A 16,479-nucleotide genomic window follows, 5' to 3' on the forward strand; every position below is an offset into this window, starting at 1 on the left:
ACACCTTACTCACCCATCAAAGTCACAACTTCCCCTCCTTCTTGTACCCCATCGCCGTGGCCTCGCAGAAAGCTGCGAGAAAGGAGCCGCCCACTAGGCAAACAGCCTACATACAGGTACTAATTTGACGGGTCAGGTCTGTTCTGTCTGAGACCTTCCCTACTAACCTTGCTGATACAGACAGACCGACCTGGCAAGCCACCAGGTGCCGCTCTTTTGTTTCTCCTTCTCATCCTGTCTCGTCCTGTCCTTCCCTCTCCCAACATGGACAGCAAGAATCCGTCCCACCTCAACACCAGTACATCGCAGCGTCGCCGTCTTGTCAAAAAGTCGTCCCATCATTACTCGCGCTCCTCCTCCGGCCTAGATAGCGCCCACGACGCACACTCTATCCACAGCAAACGCAGCTCTACGAATAGTCTTCGTCGCACGCCCAGCGCGCCCCCGCCCGTGCGACCAAGCAACACCATCACAGGCGCCTTTGCTACCTCGACCTCGACCTCGCTCCGCCATCCTACACCGGCCCAGTCGTCGAATGCGTCGCCGCTGCAGCAGCAGGGTCACTTTGCCGCCGCCATCGGCCCTTCGTCGTCGCCTTATTCCGCACGCCTTCCCTACCGCAACAGCCCGTCCTTGCAACCTGAACCGCACTTTCGCCAGCCTGCACCAGCGTCCACGCCCACGCCCGCAAACCCCGTCGCAGACGATCTAATCGGCGCACCCTTTGACGGCGCTGCCATCCTCAGCAGCATCGACTCGACCTCGTACAGTCCCGAGCCAAGTCTCACCCCGTCGCCTGCTAGCTCGACTCCCGGTACCACCAACACCACTGTCGCTGCCGCAGCCATTGCTACTCCACGCACATCCATCCCCGCCCATCCGCAAAAGTCGTCGTCTACAACCACCGTCGTTGCTCGAGCAGCTGCGCCAATTATCCGCGCCGTCAGCACCAAGAAGCCTAAGCCCGCTCTCCGCTCTTCGAAAAGCGTCACGAATATGGACTCAAGTACGACCCTCGTCGACAAGTCGGGCACCCCCCGAACCGAGGCGCAGGCCGCCGCCACCCCCAACAGGTATTCAGATGAATCCGGCGGCGTCCCTTCCAAACCACCCAACGTCCGCAAAAAGTCGGGCTTCTCTGGTTTTGTCAACAGCTTAGTCGGATCTCAAAAGAAACCCATGATCTCAGCACCAGAAAATCCCATTCACGTTACCCATGTTGGCTACGACAGCTCTACTGGCCAGTTCACGGTATGGCAATGGACCCCGCCACCGACCGTAGTGATGGCGACACTTGCTAACTTGACACGAAGGGTCTGCCCAAAGAATGGCAACGATTAATCAACGAAAGTGGTATTCCCGAAAAAGAGCGCCGCGAGAACCCCCAGACCATGGTCGACATTCTGCAGTTCTACAAAGAAACCACCGAGAAGGCCCCCGAGGATCAGGTGCTTGAAAAGTTCGGCTATGCTGCCGCCGACCGATCACAATATGCCAGTCCTAATCCTTCGAATCCCGCTTCGCCAACCATGTATCCTACCAGTTATATAGGTAAGGCCCGCTCGTTTTCACCGAGTCGACAGCTACTAACATTCCCGTGAAGGAAGCTTCGAAAACCCACGAGCGCCACCCCCAGTACCACCAACGAAGGGCCTCGGCCTGCCAGCATCAAAAGACATGGTGCCCAGCCGACCTGCCCCCCGTCCTCCTGTCAGCATGGGTAACCGTGCCGGCCCTTCAAATGCCTATAGCACACCAAAAGACTCTGGTATTGGAATCATGAATAATGAAGCAGACAACGGGCCGATGCTTCCTGAGGAGCACAGATCTCGCTCAAATTCCAGGGTCACTGGTACTTCGCCTTTCTCGCCTCAACACACCGGCTCGCCGATTTCTGTGCAGCAACCCACCCTTCTCCAGCAACAGCAGATGATTCAGCAGCAGCACGAACAAGCCATGGCCCAGGCCCAAGGAGCCATGGCTGGCCAGGTCGGACGAGCTCCTAGCAAGAGGCTACCTACCCAGACACCTTCGCCCATTGTTGCCGGGTACGTACCGAGAGAGGCCAATGGAGCTCGCCACCAACCTGGCATGACTCCAAACCCCCAGGCACGACCCCGGCACCGCTCCAGACAGAGCAACGGCATCGACATCGTCGCGGCTCTCAGGCGCATATGTAGCGATGGAGATCCCCGCGAGATATTCAGAGGCCTGACTAAGATTGGCCAAGGTGCATCTGGCGGTGTCTTCACGGGCTACGAGCGGCACACCAATCGATTGGTTGCCATTAAGCAAATGAACCTCGAACAACAACCCAAGAAGGATCTCATCATCAACGAAATCATTGTTATGAAGGAGAGCTCGCACCCTAATATTGTCAATTATATCGACAGTTTTCTTACCGGCGGTGAGCTCTGGGTGATAATGGAATTCATGGAAGGTGGAAGTTTAACGGATGTTGTGACCTTCAACATTATGACTGAGGGGCAAATTGCTTCCGTATGTCGCGAAACGCTTAAGGGCCTGCAACATTTGCACTCCAAGGGAGTCATTCACCGCGATATCAAGTCGGACAACATCTTACTTTCCAGTGAGGGTAGCATCAAGCTGAGTAAGTCCAGAATGCTGACACCCTCCGTTACTATAACTGACCCGAAGCAGCTGATTTCGGATTTTGTGCTACCATCAACGAAGCGCAAAACAAGCGCACCACCATGGTTGGAACTCCATACTGGATGGCACCCGAAGTTGTCACTCGCAAAGAGTACGGCCGTAAGGTTGATATTTGGTCACTTGGCATCATGGCCATTGAGATGATTGAGGGCGAGCCGCCATACCTTACCGAGTCACCTCTTCGTGCGTTGTGGCTCATTGCAACGAACGGCACTCCGCAAATCAAGAATGAGAGTGAACTGTCGGATGTCTTCAGAGATTTCCTATACTTCGCCCTCAAGGTCGACCCCGAGAAGCGAGCTAGCGCTCACGATTTACTAAGAGTGAGTCATCCCAACAAGCCATCTGCTATTTGTAGCCTCTAACCGTCTTGGTAGCACGAATTCATGAAGTCGTGTGTAGATCTTGGACAACTATCGCCTCTGGTTCGGTCTGCGCGAGAACAGCGAGCCCAAGAAAGGGCCCGAAAGGTCTAAAATGAGCCTGATGTCTTGGATAAGTTAATCATATATATATTCTCGGCTGGTTTCCGAATGCGCGGGGTGTTGGGCATGGAGCATTTGGGACACTTGGGCCACGGGCCTCAATCACAGCCAACTGTTTGGATATAAACCGTAAAAAGCGTTGCTTTTGCTCATCGCTAGCGGCTGACCTTTTTGTTTGTTTATACTTCGCAAATACCTTGCCCTCCTCCCACCCATGCCTAGGAGAGAGCATGGAAATAAGACGTCTTGGTGGGATTTATTTATCTTATTGGTGGGGGCATTGAGCGACAACAAAAACTGCCTTTTATTTGTTTAGAGTATCGATCTCGACTGGAAGGGAGGCTCATCTTTGCACGCAAGCACAAAAAGCTGAAGGCGAGAGAGGGGCCGATCAAACTGCCAACAGTACAAACTGAGATTTACTGTAGAATGAGAGCTAAATGAAATATGAGAGCTTCGAGAGTTCTTAAAATCTTAGTTACTTGCAATGCTTGACAGAAGTGCCTTGCTCATACGTCCACAATAGATAGCTCTCCTGGCACCCGTGGGCACGCTATCGACGTTAATCATATGTGTTTTACTTTGCAAATACGTATAAACTAACGTTCAATTAATTTTAGAAATCAGGTATTCAGCCTCGGCTTTCATCACAGCCTTCCGACGGGATTCTTTCCTACCACAACGCCTCGCTTCGTCATCGCTCAACCATTCACTTTACATCATTGTACATCTAATCCCGCATGCATTCGCCAAAGTCCCACGCTACGCCTTGCTCTCTTTGGCCTTGCCTTCATCCTCGGTAAAGCTGAGGCTGATGCTGTTGACACAGTGGCGCTCGTCCGTCGGGGTCGCGTAGCCCTCCCCCTTGAATACGTGGCCGAGGTGGCCGCCGCAGTTGGAGCAGACAATTTCGGTGCGTAGCATGCCGAGGGTGCGGTCCTCGTGGCGCGTCACGGCGCCGGGGATGCTGTCGTAGTAGGCCGGCCAGCCACAGCCGGACTGGAACTTGTGGTTGGCGCGGTACAGCGGCGCGTCGCAGCCGGCGCACGTGTAGATGCCAGAGTCCGGGCTGTGCTTGTCGTATTTGCCGGTGCCGGGGCGCTCGGTGCCCTTTTCGCGCAGGATGCGGAACTGCTCTGGAGAAGAGGTCAGTATCTGCTGGAGGTGAGTGAAACCGGAGCGAGAGGTGGATAGCTGATGGAGGCGAGTGAGACCGGGGCGAGGGGGATGTTACGTACCTTTGTTCAACACAGCTCGCCACTCGTCATTGGTGCGCTTGTCGGGGTACGACATGTCGGAGGACTTGGAGGCTGATGATCCGAATAAGGCTCCAAAGAAGGGGATACCGGACATGGAGCGCAACGGGTTTGGTTGATGAAATGCACTCAAGCCGGGTCGTGGCGGGGTACGGAGTCTAAAGTGAGAGAGCGTTTGGACAAATGTCGCCAAGAACGGTCTAAATCTCATGAGGGGATAGATTGATGATGGAGGACGTTGGGAGAAGGGAGGTGGAAGATGGAGATGCAGCACTGTCTTATACCCTGTCTTATACACTGAAGTGACAAATCACGGCTTAGACAGGTTGAGGAATCAATTGTCTCCAAGTCCGAGTCTCTTCAGCCACGGCTCCGGATATACCCACTGTGATGTCGCCACTGTGAGAATAAGCCCCGAACGGGTCAATGACCTCACCACAATTCAAGTAACCGGAGGGGCTCGGAAAAAGATACGGTGGAATCATATCAATTCATTCATACGACATTAATAATACAAATACTTCATTGTCTCTCCTTTATTCTTCTTTCAAAATCTAAGCACAAGCCCTGTAAAGCAATTAAATTGTGGAGCATCGGGTTGAGCCACTCACGCGCCACAGGCTCAAGGTGGCTACCTAATTACTGGCGGTGGGATGTGTCCCAAGGCCAGGCAGTCAACATAATTCAAGGGGCAGCAGACCAGACACTTGCAGCATACGTCCCCAGGCAACAGTTTATTAGCGAAAACCTGACACCGTCTACGATACATTTGTACACCTCCCTCACACTTCGACCAAGATACATCGTGCACCCATTGCCACCACAACACTCGGTTACCAAAGATGTCGAGACGTGCGCCCAACCCCGCCGCCGAGCGGGCGGCGCAGAACCAGGCGACGATCAAGAACCTGCTGAAGCTCGAGGCCAACAAGATTTGCTCCGACTGCAAGAAGAATAAACGTAGGTCAACCGTTCATGCACATACCTTGTCCATTGAACTGGCACACAAACATCCCGAAGTCAGACCAAAAAAAGCCTATTCTAACCTTGCTTGTGCGCGCCTTTACAGACCCTCGATGGGCGAGCTGGAACCTCGGCGTCTTCATTTGCATTCGGTGCTCGGGCATCCACCGCGGCATGGGCACGCACATCTCCCGCGTCAAGTCGGTCGACCTCGACTCGTGGACGGACGAGCAGCTGCAGAGCGTGCTGCGTTGGGGCAACGCGCGCGCCAACCGGTATTGGGAAGCCAAGCTGGCCGCCGGCCACGCGCCGTCCGAGGCCAAGATCGAAAACTTTATCCGCACCAAGTACGAACTCAAGCGCTGGGTCATGGATGGGCCGATGCCCGACCCGGCCACGCTCGACGGCGACGACGACGACGTCCCGCTGAGCCTGGTCCGCGAGAAGCAGGTCATCGAGAAGAAGGAGACGGCGCGCAAGGCCTCAATCGGCCAGGCGGCGCGGCCATCGGCCGTTGGGGACTTGATTGGTGGTGGCGCCGACTCCGGCCCTGCTGCTCCTCGGACGGCGGCGTCGCCGGCAGGAGGCATCAAGGGCGCGCCCGCACCGCCGAAAACGACGACGACGAAGGATTCCCTGCTGGGACTCGACTTTCTAGGGGAGAGCTCGGCGCCCCCGCGGCCGGCTAGCACGCCGGCTGCCCAGGCGCAGTCGCGGCCCGACCTGAAGCAGTCCATCCTGTCACTCTACGCCACGGCGCCGAAGCCGCCCCCGCAGCAGCAGCAGACACAGCAACAACCGCAGAACGGCGGCGGATGGGGCTCGCCGCAGATGGGTAACCACCGCCAGCAGCCGTCCCAGGGTGGTGGCTTCGCCGACGCCTTTGGCGGCCTGAGCCTGTCCAACCCGACGAGCCCCAAGCCTCCCGCTGCCGACCCCTTTGCCGGCCTGGGCAGCGGCATGGGCAGCCGTGCACCGCAGCACGCCTCTAACAACAGCAGCAGCGCCTTTGGCGGCCTGGGTGGCGGTAGCTTCTTCGACAGCAAGCCTGCGCCGCAACCTATCGCCAGCCAAGGCTTCGGCGGCATCAGCAACAACCAGTTCGCATCCACCTCGAGCGGCGGCTTTGGCGACTTTGCCAGCCCCGTCGCTTCTGCCCCCGCCCCGTCGAAGCCTGCGCAACCTGCCGCGCCCTCCTCCGCTATGGGAGACCTCTTTGACCTGTCGGCGCCCGTGTCGCAGTCCTCGCCGCCCCCTGTATCTCCTCCCGCGACCGCACCCGCACACTCCGTCTTCAACCTCTCGGCGCCGCAGAGCAAGCCCGCCACCAGCCCGGCCGCCACGGCCCCCATCGCCAACACCGGCAGTCTTGGTGGCTTCGGCGGCGCTGCGGGGCTGTCCGGCGTCGACGCCTGGGGCGGTAACGAGTGGGCGACGCCCGCGCCGGCACCGGTGCAAGCCACGAGCCCTCCTATCGCCGCTGCCGCGCAGCCTGCGGCCAGCAAGCCCGTCGTGAGCAACGACATGGGCTGGGGCGCCTCGAGCAGCGCCTTTGCCAACACGCCGATCATACCCGGCGCCGGGGGCGGCTTCAGCCCGGCGCCCAAGGTGACGGCGGACGAGGAGTTTGGCGGTTGGGCAAGCAGCACCGGCATGGGCGGCCAGTCGGCGACGACGTCGGGGGCGCCCAAGTCTGGCGGCGGCTTTGGGGGTGACGACGATCTCTTCTCCAACGTTTGGCAGTAGAGCCAGCAAAAGACGCTGATGAGGGGTACTTTTTTCTGATGGCGGGCGATATGGGGGGTGTTGCTTCGGATGGAGGTTCGGATGGGTGGTTTGCATAATCCGTTTACAGAGATCTGAAAACTAAGGGGGTCATTCGGGGGTGGGCAAAGCATGTACACGGGGCGTTTTTTTTGCATGCTTTTCTGTCCTTCTTTTGAACAAGACATTTTCAAAGTATAGGTTATAGCTACGAGAGCAAAAGGAACAAGTCGAAGAAACCGCAATGTTGGAGATGCTGAAACGGGACGAGCTAGAATGATATTGGCAGGTTTATAAAAAATCGAAAAAAATCGAAGCTTTGAAAAGACTTCTGCTCTGCTATATACTCAACTGATGATTTCAAACAGTAAAAAGGTTTAACGCCATACCGATGCCCTTGGATATATAACTACGCTCTCTGTCCCAACCTGGTTGTCGGCGACACTTTCAAGAGTTGACTATAGGTAGACTCCAGTTTGAGTCCCTTGCGTCGAGACGGATTGTCCACTGACCACCTCCGCTCAACATCCATGCATGTTCCGCCCGCCATCTTGTTCGCAAACGTGCCGCCAGGTCTTCCGCCTCTATACTCGGGGTTTTCTCGTTTAAAATTGACTATTAGAAGAACATGCGCGCCGCGTAGTATAAAAAGATGAAGACGCCAATCAAGATGCCGGACAGCTTCAGGATGGCCACCTTGTTGCCGGAGGCCGCCATGCGCGTCAGCCGGCCGGCGGAGCCTCGCATCTGGGTGGTCATGGAGGAGAACGTCTCCGACTGTCGTCGCGCGCGTTAGCACTGGCAACCTCAATAATGTCTGGGAGGCGTTGATGGAGTCTAAGGCATACCGTGTTGTCAATGACGTCCTGCGCGCGCGCATTGTCGTAAATGTCAATGGTGACGCCGCGCAGGGCGGACACCTTGGCCGACAGCTCGTCTAGGCGGGAGTTGTTTTGGCGCTCGCGTTCGTAGGCCTCGGACATGTTGTGTGCGCTCTTCAAGACTATATATAGTTTTCGTTGTTCGTGATGCTGAGAGCAAGGTGCGAATGTCGGCGCTGGTCTCGTGCCGAGGTTGAAGTGTGGTCGTTCGTAGGTAGGGGGTGGCGGTGGTGGGTGGGATTGGCAGGCCTGGTCCGCGTTTGCCTCTGGCGGTATCGCAGGGGATGTTAGTAAGGGTAGGTCGCGTGAATAGGTATCGAATGCGCTTGTTAACCAGGTTGGCGTCCGGGTCGTTAAGGATGATGTTGCTCGGTGATTTGGTATATCTAGTGTGAAGTTAGGAAGGACGCATGAGGCGGCGCCGAAACGTAAAGCCACTTGGATGCAACCCTGGGATGTCGGAGGTAGTCAAGCCACAGCAAGGTCGCTGGTTTTGGTTGGGCCAGTTGAGGTATGAGCCACAGCAAAGCCACCAAGCTACAGCGGCGATAACGTCACTACTAAGACATGCTTGTCTGGTTACCGGACGGTGACCAAGGCACATTGCTCAACACAGCGTGAATTTCTAGTGAGTATTATTCTTATGTACTTCGGAAAGTACGGACATCAGCTGATACCACCATCAATTTGAGCTTACCAGAACGGTGTATCTTAAACGCCGCCCGTTCTGTCGCACCGCCACAATCCACGCGGCCCCAGCCCAGCGGTGGCGGGGCTTGGCTGGGCACCATGCCAATGGATGACATCTGGTTTGGCACCCATTCTACAAGCTCGATTCACTTCCTTACTTCCTTCCTGCCTATGTCTGGAAAAAGTCTTCATTGTGAACCCTGCTTTCCATAGCGGTACTCTTGTCGACAAACTTTGCGTCTCGCGATCTCTTTTCTGTGCTCCGTCGTACACTCCCAGCCGATTCGCCGGGCAGGCTTATTGTCCACCAATACCCGCCGCGCACCCCGCCTTCGCAAGCAATTTGGACGAGAACAGCTTCGAGCGGCCTTTTCAACGGCGACAACGTCTCGAGCAGCCCAACCTCGACCGACTTCCCTACCTCCTCCGACCGCCTCTCTGTCCTCTAGACAGAAACCTGCAAAGATGGGCATCAACAACCCCCTTCCGTCCTCCATGCAATGTGAGCAGTCTTGCCTATTTGCGCGCGTGCGGCCTCCCGGTGCGACCGGGTTGCCCACGCCAAGGCCGCGCGCGCCCTCAAAATCCCACTGCTCTTCTGTCCAATACTAACTTTTTTTTAGCGGAGTGTAAAAAGTGCGGCAAGATCCTCGCCTCCTTCATTAACCCGCGGCAAGCTTTCGGTCCCGAAAAGGTCATCCCGCCCTCTATCCTCGCCAACGCCAAGGGCCTCGCTATTATCACCGTCCTCAAGGCCGGCTTCCTCGGCAGCGGGCGCTTTGGCAGCGGCCTTGTCGTTGCGCGTCTGCCTGACGGTTCCTGGAGCGCGCCCAGCGCCATCGCTACCGCCGGCGCCGGCTTCGGCGGCCAGATCGGCTTCGAGCTCACCGACTTTGTCTTCATCCTCAACGACTCCAGCGCCGTCAAAACGTTTGCGCAAGCCGGCTCCCTCACCCTCGGCGGGAACGTCTCGCTGGCTGCGGGGCCGGTCGGTCGCAACGCCGAGGCCGCGGGCGCCGCCTCCCTCAAGAGCGTCGCGGGCATCTTCAGCTACTCTAAGACGAAGGGCCTCTTTGCCGGCGTCTCGCTAGAAGGCTCCGCAATCATCGAGCGCCGTGACGCCAATGAAAAGCTCTACGGCACGAGGTATACCGCGCAGCAGCTGCTTACGGGTGCTGTGCCGCCGCCTCCGCAGGCCGGACCCCTCATGAACGTCCTGAACTCGCGCGTCTTTAGCGGAATGCGCGCCGGCACGAGCATGAGTGACGAGTCCATGTACAACGATGTCCCGACGTACGGCGACAGCCGCGACGACTTTGATCGCTTCAACAACGGCACCGGTGGTGGCAACGCGCCAAGACGAACGAGCACATGGCAGGACGACGTCTACGACCGACCCGCCGGCTACAACGCGCCTGCAAGGGCCGGAACCTTTGCCTCAAACCATGGCGCTGATAGCAGCAACACCAACAGCAATGGCTACTACGACAATCCCCCCTCGGACCGCAAGCAGGCCCCCGGCCGCCCGTCGGCACCCAAGCCGACCTTCAACACGGCCGCGTCCCTCAACAAGAACGAGGCCATCGCCCTATACAACTTTGATGCGGACCAGCCCGGCGACTTGGGCTTCAAAAAGGGCGACGTCATTACGGTTCTGAAGAAGACAGACAGCGATAACGACTGGTGGTATGTCTACGGTGCCCCTCTCCCCGTCCTGTCAACTCTCACCACAGGGCCAACACATACGCAGCCTTGAAAAACAATACGATACTAACAGGTTAAAAATAGGACCGGCATGATTGGCACGAGACATGGTATATTCCCCAGCAATTACGTCAAGATGAGGGCTTAGCTTGAGCGGGTTCAGTAAATGAATTGATGTGAACATGCCTTATCTGTTTGCATGGTTCCTGGCGGTTTTTTTTTTCCTTTTCTATTCTGGGCGAGAAAAATGTTTTCTTCATCATTGTACTATGTTTCTTGTTTTCGATTTTCCTCTGCCTGTTATTCTCCCCGAACGAGTCTGCTAGCAAGAATGATACCATTTTTCCTCAATCAAAGCACATCGAAAAATTGATGGTTTTGAGAGCCTGCTACTTGGGTGACTAGCTTTTCCACTGGCTTTCGACTGCCTGGCCACTGATAAACGTCGCAGGATGACTACTTGGATGGTCACTGGTTGACCCGCTGGGTAAGATACTTGGCTGTTCTGTTGCAGCCCACCTTAGACTGTACCTACATAGCATAGATAATTCTCTAAAATATCTAGGAGTTTCAATGTAATTTACGGCAGGCACGTGGTGCTCGCTGGCGAGAAGGTGGTTTGGGAAGGCGCAAACGCCGACCAAACACAGAGGAGTTGTCTACCAACTCTCCATCCCTCTTCGCCAACCATACAGGCTAACAAGGCATCAAGTTTCCATCTTCCTTTCGAATACAAATTTTATCATTCTTTCTTGCATCGCTATCAATAATCATGGCTGCGCCGACTCTCTCATCTCTCTTTCTAACGCCACAGCTGGCTTCCGCCGCTGCCTCCTTCCCCTGGAGCTCCCTCATGCCCTCTCCAAACCTGGATTACTCGGAATGCTACAACGGGTTTCAATGTGCACGCCTTTTGCTTCCAATGGACTGGAATAACTCACAAGGAGCCAACGTTTCGATTGCCATCATCAAGCTGCCTGCTGTGGTTCCGGAAGACGATCCAACCTTTGGCGGTGCTATATTTAGCAATCCAGGCGGGCCGGGAGGCTCTGGTACGGAGTTTCTGCTCGAAGCTGGCAGATTTCTTCAAAAGGTTATCGATATTCCGGGGAGCAAACATTACGAATACATCTCTTTTGATCCACGAGGCGTCGGGCGGAGTGAACCGTCTGTCGATTGCTATCCGGGCAACGACCTTGCTCGTCATGCCACGAACCTGGAAGAAATAGCCAGCGGCGGGTTCGCCTTGAACCCTGCCTCTCTGGTATATGCACACTACAAGTCCAAGGCATACGGTCGACGCTGCCTGCGGGAAAACACTCTCCATTTGCCGTTTATAAGTACGACGAGCGTGGCAAGAGATATGTTGGCCATGGTCGACGAGGTCGCCCAGCTGCGTCAGCAGCAAGTGGGAGAGAACAATCAGAAGGAACTTCCGAGACTACAATATTATGGCATTTCTTACGGCACTATCCTTGGCAATTACTTTGCCTCGATGTTCCCGGAACGTGTCGGTCGTATCCTGTTGGATTCTGTTGCTGATGCCGACGACTATTCAAACGGCCCTGTAAGTCCCGAAACGATCACCGATCAGTCGTTTGACTGCTAATATGACGGATGAATAGGGTTGGTTGACCAACACTCAAGATGCTGACGAAATGATCAACATCTTCTTCAAAAGTTGCTTCAAGGCCGGCCCCCAGGTTTGCCCGTTGTGCCGGCGAGGCGACAAAGGGGAAAACCACATTCGCCGACGCACCTTGTCTTGGATTAAGGCCCGTGATGAAGACCCCATTATTGCTGTCAGATCTGGCGACTCTACTGACGTCTTGATACGATCCAAAGATATTCGCACGCTTCTCCTCTTTCTTCTGCGTGTCGCCCATAGCTCATTCCCCGTGGCCGCTAGGCTTTTGGACACAGCCATGCAGGGTAATCCCAGGCCTCTAGTAGATGCCCTCGTTACAGCATACGATCTATCAGATCTGAGGAAAGAATGCTCCATCGCCAACGGTACCACGGTCACACCAAGTTTAGATGCCTACCACGCCGTGATGTGTGCCGACGGCGACGACGTCACACTTAAGGACTCTACTTTCTGGAAAGACTACATGAAACTCCAAATGTCTATTTCACCTTTGTTTGGCGAGTTCTGGGCCGAAGCCCGCCTTGGCTGCGCTGGTTGGGCAGCACGCCCTAAATGGTCCTACAAAGGACCTTTCCGAACACCAACTGCTTCCAAAGACCCTTCAGCACCAGAGCCCGATCGTCCAGCTGCGCCACTCTTGTTTCTCTCCAACGAGTGGGATCCAGTGACCCCTCTACGTAACGCACGCTCCATGGCGAGTCAGCATCCTGGGGCCGGCGTTGTAGTAGCAAGATCCATGGGACACACGGCGTTTGACGTTGGCAACCAATGTCTCAAGAACGCCATATCAGTTTATTTTAAGAAAGGTGTGGTTCCAAAGGAGGAAGTCTATTGCAATAGCACCAAGGATCTTTGGTCGAATACCGTTGCAGATGATCGGCAGCTGCAAAAATGGATGCAAACGAGAACCAGATAGAACCATCTCCGCATCTAGTATCTAGTCCAACTTCTTGTACGATAAGGAAGATCCCTACTTAAAAAGTATATATTTGTCCCCAGAACCTCTGATCCAGACTAGACCGTAAGCCAATTCACCCAACGACAGCCAGCCAGCCAACAGGGCAACCAGCCAGCCGGCGAGAGCACTGAAGAGAAGTCACTTGTGAGCTCATTTACTGGCAGTTAGATGGCGGCACTGTTTACAGGATGCTGGTCGGCCGGTTGCTGATGGTTTACCTCTTTCCGCAGTGATTGTACTAGGGCAGCGAGGCGTGAGGAGCACAGAATGTGTCAACTATGTGAGACAATTCTGGCCTATGCAAAATGATAATATTTACAAGACTTTGAACTCATGTACCTGGAGAGACAAAGGTTAATAACTTCGATGATCCTTGATAGCCTCGAACGGTGCTGTCCGCGACCGCAGCGCCCTCCAACGTGGGCAATTTATGGGCTTGTTGATGAAGAACGAGAGAACTGCCAGCCGTATCTCTGGCTGTCAGTTTCTAGCTATTATACTACTCCATCCTCCTTCTCTGGCTGATTCAGGTTGTTGACTAGATGAATTTGTGCCGGCGCGTCAGGGCTACGAGCCGACTTCAAAGCCTCGCGAAAATTCCGCCCTTTTCTAGAGCCTCCAAACTGCTCCAGATTAGTAGCTGGTATCTTAGAAAGCTATTGTGATTCACATCTTGCGAAGCTGGGATTATGATACAGGCCGCTTCCATGAATAAAGGGGGGGGGGGGGGGTCAGCATGGCAAGACAGATGGTTAAGAACAGCATCTTTACAAAAGTAATTACATATTAATCTTTTCCAGGATTTGGGTCAAAAGTATTTATTAATGTTGCAAAGCGGCTATGTACAAAATAGGCGAGTGAAAACAGTCGCTGTAAGGTATAACAATACAATCCAAACGAATCACCGCTGGCCGATATTACGGCTTGCTTTACAATCCAAAACAAATCCAAAACAAAAGCCCACGCTTCACCACCGAGACAAATTATCGGAGATCAATTTTCAAGTCTTGTAGCACCTTTACTTAGTCAGTAAGGAATCCGTATTAGTAGAGTTTGCCTCGGGGCGAACACTTACTAGTCCTTAAAGTTATCTTGCGAATGTTACGCACCGGTGGGAGAATAAACCAACGGAACTCCTGAGTCCCATCACTCTGGGCTGTGATGCTAGTGTAGCCCAGCGCCTGGAATCTTCCAGACTCCCTCGCGCAAGCTGCCTGCAACATGTTGAAGTAGCGAGCACTCAGGCCACCGTCGATGTTGGCCTGGCCGGGCAGAGCAGGGCAGGCGGAGACGAAGACACCGACGTCCTTTTTCTCACACCAGCGCAGGATGTGGTCCGCCTGGCCGCCTGGCCGACGCTGCACGGCCTGGAAAACGCGGTCCTCAGGCGTCACCTGGACGACCTGGATCTGGGAGGGGTCCATGTCGGCGAAGAGTTCGCAGCGGCCATCGGGACCACAGGCCCAGCCGTCATCCTCGCCATCTGGGGTACAGTGATCCTGGAAAGGGATGGCAGGATTCTGGTTGGAGGAGCCCTGGCAGGAACCCTCCGAAGTGGTGTCGCCTTCCTGGCGGGCAGCCCTGTTGGGGGAGCCGCGGAGTTTGAGAATGCGACCCATTTCGGTTGCTGAAAAGGGATGCCGAACGAGAAGTGGGCAATGAAGACGAATTTGTCTTGTTACTGTGGAAATTGGTACTTGTGTACCAGTGCTGGTCTAGTCAAGACGCGGGAAGGCAGACAGGATTGGGTGATACAAGCCCAAGCCTGGATTCAAGTGAGTAGCGAGAGAGAGTATTCGATGGCTGCTGAACACAGAAATGCCCAAGAACAAAAGCTGTTGATTTGAGTAACTCTTTTATAGCTGCAAAGAGGATAGAAGTTTGTAGTTCAGCGGGTGACTGAGGTTGTCGAGAGTTTGCAAGTTTGTGGGAGCAGAAGAGAATGTGTGAGGGAAGGGGACTGGCGGAGGGAGGGCGGGAAGTCATTGCATTTAAATGCTTTCAGTGAGTTCTGTTTGTCGGTGCATCTCTTGGGGCAAATGCCCTTGAGTTCGAAAATAAGAATCCCAAAGGATAACGAGGGTGAAGCCAGAGTGTGACTAGTGAGAATCCCAAAGTATAACGAGGCCCAAGTCGTCACTAAGCCCTACTGACGGGGTCCTTTCCTTAGTGAGCCGCTGAGGGCAACTGTCTTTAAGCTCAGAAATATTAGAATTAGAAAGTATAACGAGAAGCCAGAGTGTAACGAGTGAGAATCCCAAAGTATAACGAGTCGCAAGTCTCGTCACTAAGCCCTACCGACGGTCACGCTACCAGGCACATCGCGCCTACGGCAATTAGAGGAGCATTTAAGGATAGAAAATTTTAATAGTCAAGCTTATAGCGTCTACCGAAGCCTTTGCCGAAGTTTATAATATTACGTTGTACATGTTTCATTGCCACATCTACGATGTAAGCACTCTTACAGGAGGAGGAGCCGCAGTACCCAACTTTGCCAATTGGTCATGCCAATATTCAAATCGAGCTTTGTTCAGAACTTCCACGTAGAATTGAGCAATTTCGAATCTGTTGTATCCATAAGCAAGGTCTGCTCCGTACTGGTCTACTATTTTCGAGGTCACTTCGTTTAGCTCGTCAAGAACTGCCGTTTCCGTGATGAGGAGGGTCCAATTCGTGTCCGCTTGAACCAGTCCCGATAGGTCGTTGGAAAGTATAAGGTCCGAATCAAGATTTTCCTTTTTCCCCGTCAAATGCCTCCACCTCCCTTGTGAGTGTGAGTGTGTGTGCTGCCCTGATCCTTTCGCAGCGCTGTTGCCGTTCTTCTCCGCCTGCGAGGTCTTCCGCGTTTCGGCACGAACCGTGGCGCTCGTTGGTGCAGTCTTGTTCATTTTCATTGAATCTAGTTGTTTTTGTGCTTTTGCAGGCTTGGGGACTTCCTTTTTAACTTGTCTCGGTCTTATAGAGCACTCGCTTGCAGAGACCTCACGCGCTGGAAGTACCTTGCTATTTTGTTTCCCGCGGACAGTGGTCTTCGGTGGTATTTTCTTGGTCGCCGGCTTAGCTGCTTGGAGTGCTGTCGACTTTTTCTGCGCTATACTATTGGCTACTGTAGCCTCTTTTCCATTCTCGACATTTCGCCTGCTTGCTGACTGGCGTGTGGAACGTGAGGATTCTGGTGCCTGGCCTTTTCCAGCTGTCTGCGCTGCTGTTGGTTTTCGGTTCTCCCGTTGCCTCTTGGATGGCGGGCTAGTCCGCGCGCTTTTTTCGAAGTCGGTTTCTGACTCGGGATCGGCTGCAGCTTTTCGCTTTTTGTTCTTCGCCGTGCCAGTGCTGGCCTCTCTTGATTTCTGCTTAGTCTGCGGGAAAGGCAAATTGCGCGCCTGGGGCATCAGATGTCGAAAGTCTGAAGCTTTAGACAAGGCCTCGGCATCCAATTGTTCAACAGCAAAACTGCTCC

General features: G+C 54.5%; 7 protein-coding genes across 7 annotated transcripts; 4 read left to right on the plus strand and 3 right to left on the minus strand.

The window, feature by feature from the left end:
* Positions 1–264: 264 nt before the first annotated feature.
* ISF_02290 (sexual development serine/threonine kinase PakA) lies at positions 265–3,177 on the plus strand (the record flags this gene model as incomplete). Its single annotated transcript, XM_018845896.1, has 5 exons — positions 265–1,251; positions 1,314–1,551; positions 1,604–2,611; positions 2,662–2,996; positions 3,076–3,177. The coding sequence occupies 5 exons, from the start codon at positions 265–267 to the stop codon at positions 3,175–3,177; spliced, it is 2,670 nt and encodes an 889-aa protein (XP_018706603.1).
* A 743-nt stretch (positions 3,178–3,920) lies between these two features.
* Positions 3,921–4,511, minus strand: ISF_02291 (Methionine sulfoxide reductase B; the record flags this gene model as incomplete). The annotated part of the gene is made up of 2 exons (XM_018845897.1): positions 3,921–4,294; positions 4,397–4,511. The coding sequence occupies 2 exons, from the start codon at positions 4,509–4,511 to the stop codon at positions 3,921–3,923; spliced, it is 489 nt and encodes a 162-aa protein (XP_018706604.1).
* A 745-nt stretch (positions 4,512–5,256) lies between these two features.
* ISF_02292 (stromal membrane-associated protein) lies at positions 5,257–7,123 on the plus strand (the record flags this gene model as incomplete). The annotated part of the gene is made up of 2 exons (XM_018845898.1): positions 5,257–5,374; positions 5,484–7,123. The coding sequence occupies 2 exons, from the start codon at positions 5,257–5,259 to the stop codon at positions 7,121–7,123; spliced, it is 1,758 nt and encodes a 585-aa protein (XP_018706605.1).
* Positions 7,124–7,759: 636 nt separating this feature from the next.
* ISF_02293 (SNARE protein) lies at positions 7,760–8,124 on the minus strand (the record flags this gene model as incomplete). Its single annotated transcript, XM_018845899.1, has 2 exons — positions 7,760–7,918; positions 7,990–8,124. The coding sequence occupies 2 exons, from the start codon at positions 8,122–8,124 to the stop codon at positions 7,760–7,762; spliced, it is 294 nt and encodes a 97-aa protein (XP_018706606.1).
* A 1,053-nt stretch (positions 8,125–9,177) lies between these two features.
* ISF_02294 (DUF500 and domain-containing protein) lies at positions 9,178–10,468 on the plus strand (the record flags this gene model as incomplete). Its single annotated transcript, XM_018845900.1, has 2 exons — positions 9,178–9,214; positions 9,336–10,468. The coding sequence occupies 2 exons, from the start codon at positions 9,178–9,180 to the stop codon at positions 10,466–10,468; spliced, it is 1,170 nt and encodes a 389-aa protein (XP_018706607.1).
* A 720-nt stretch (positions 10,469–11,188) lies between these two features.
* ISF_02295 (Peptidase S33 tripeptidyl aminopeptidase-lik) lies at positions 11,189–12,980 on the plus strand (the record flags this gene model as incomplete). Its single annotated transcript, XM_018845901.1, has 2 exons — positions 11,189–11,983; positions 12,042–12,980. The coding sequence occupies 2 exons, from the start codon at positions 11,189–11,191 to the stop codon at positions 12,978–12,980; spliced, it is 1,734 nt and encodes a 577-aa protein (XP_018706608.1).
* A 1,025-nt stretch (positions 12,981–14,005) lies between these two features.
* On the minus strand, positions 14,006–14,641 carry ISF_02296 (hypothetical protein; the record flags this gene model as incomplete). The annotated part of the gene is made up of 2 exons (XM_018845902.1): positions 14,006–14,038; positions 14,132–14,641. 2 exons carry the CDS (start codon positions 14,639–14,641, stop codon positions 14,006–14,008), a joined length of 543 nt encoding a protein of 180 aa, XP_018706609.1.
* Between the last annotated feature and the right edge of the window lie 1,838 nt (positions 14,642–16,479).

Source organism: Cordyceps fumosorosea, assembly GCF_001636725.1.
Source record: "Cordyceps fumosorosea ARSEF 2679 chromosome Unknown scaffold_4, whole genome shotgun sequence".
Taxonomy (NCBI): domain Eukaryota; kingdom Fungi; phylum Ascomycota; class Sordariomycetes; order Hypocreales; family Cordycipitaceae; genus Cordyceps; species Cordyceps fumosorosea.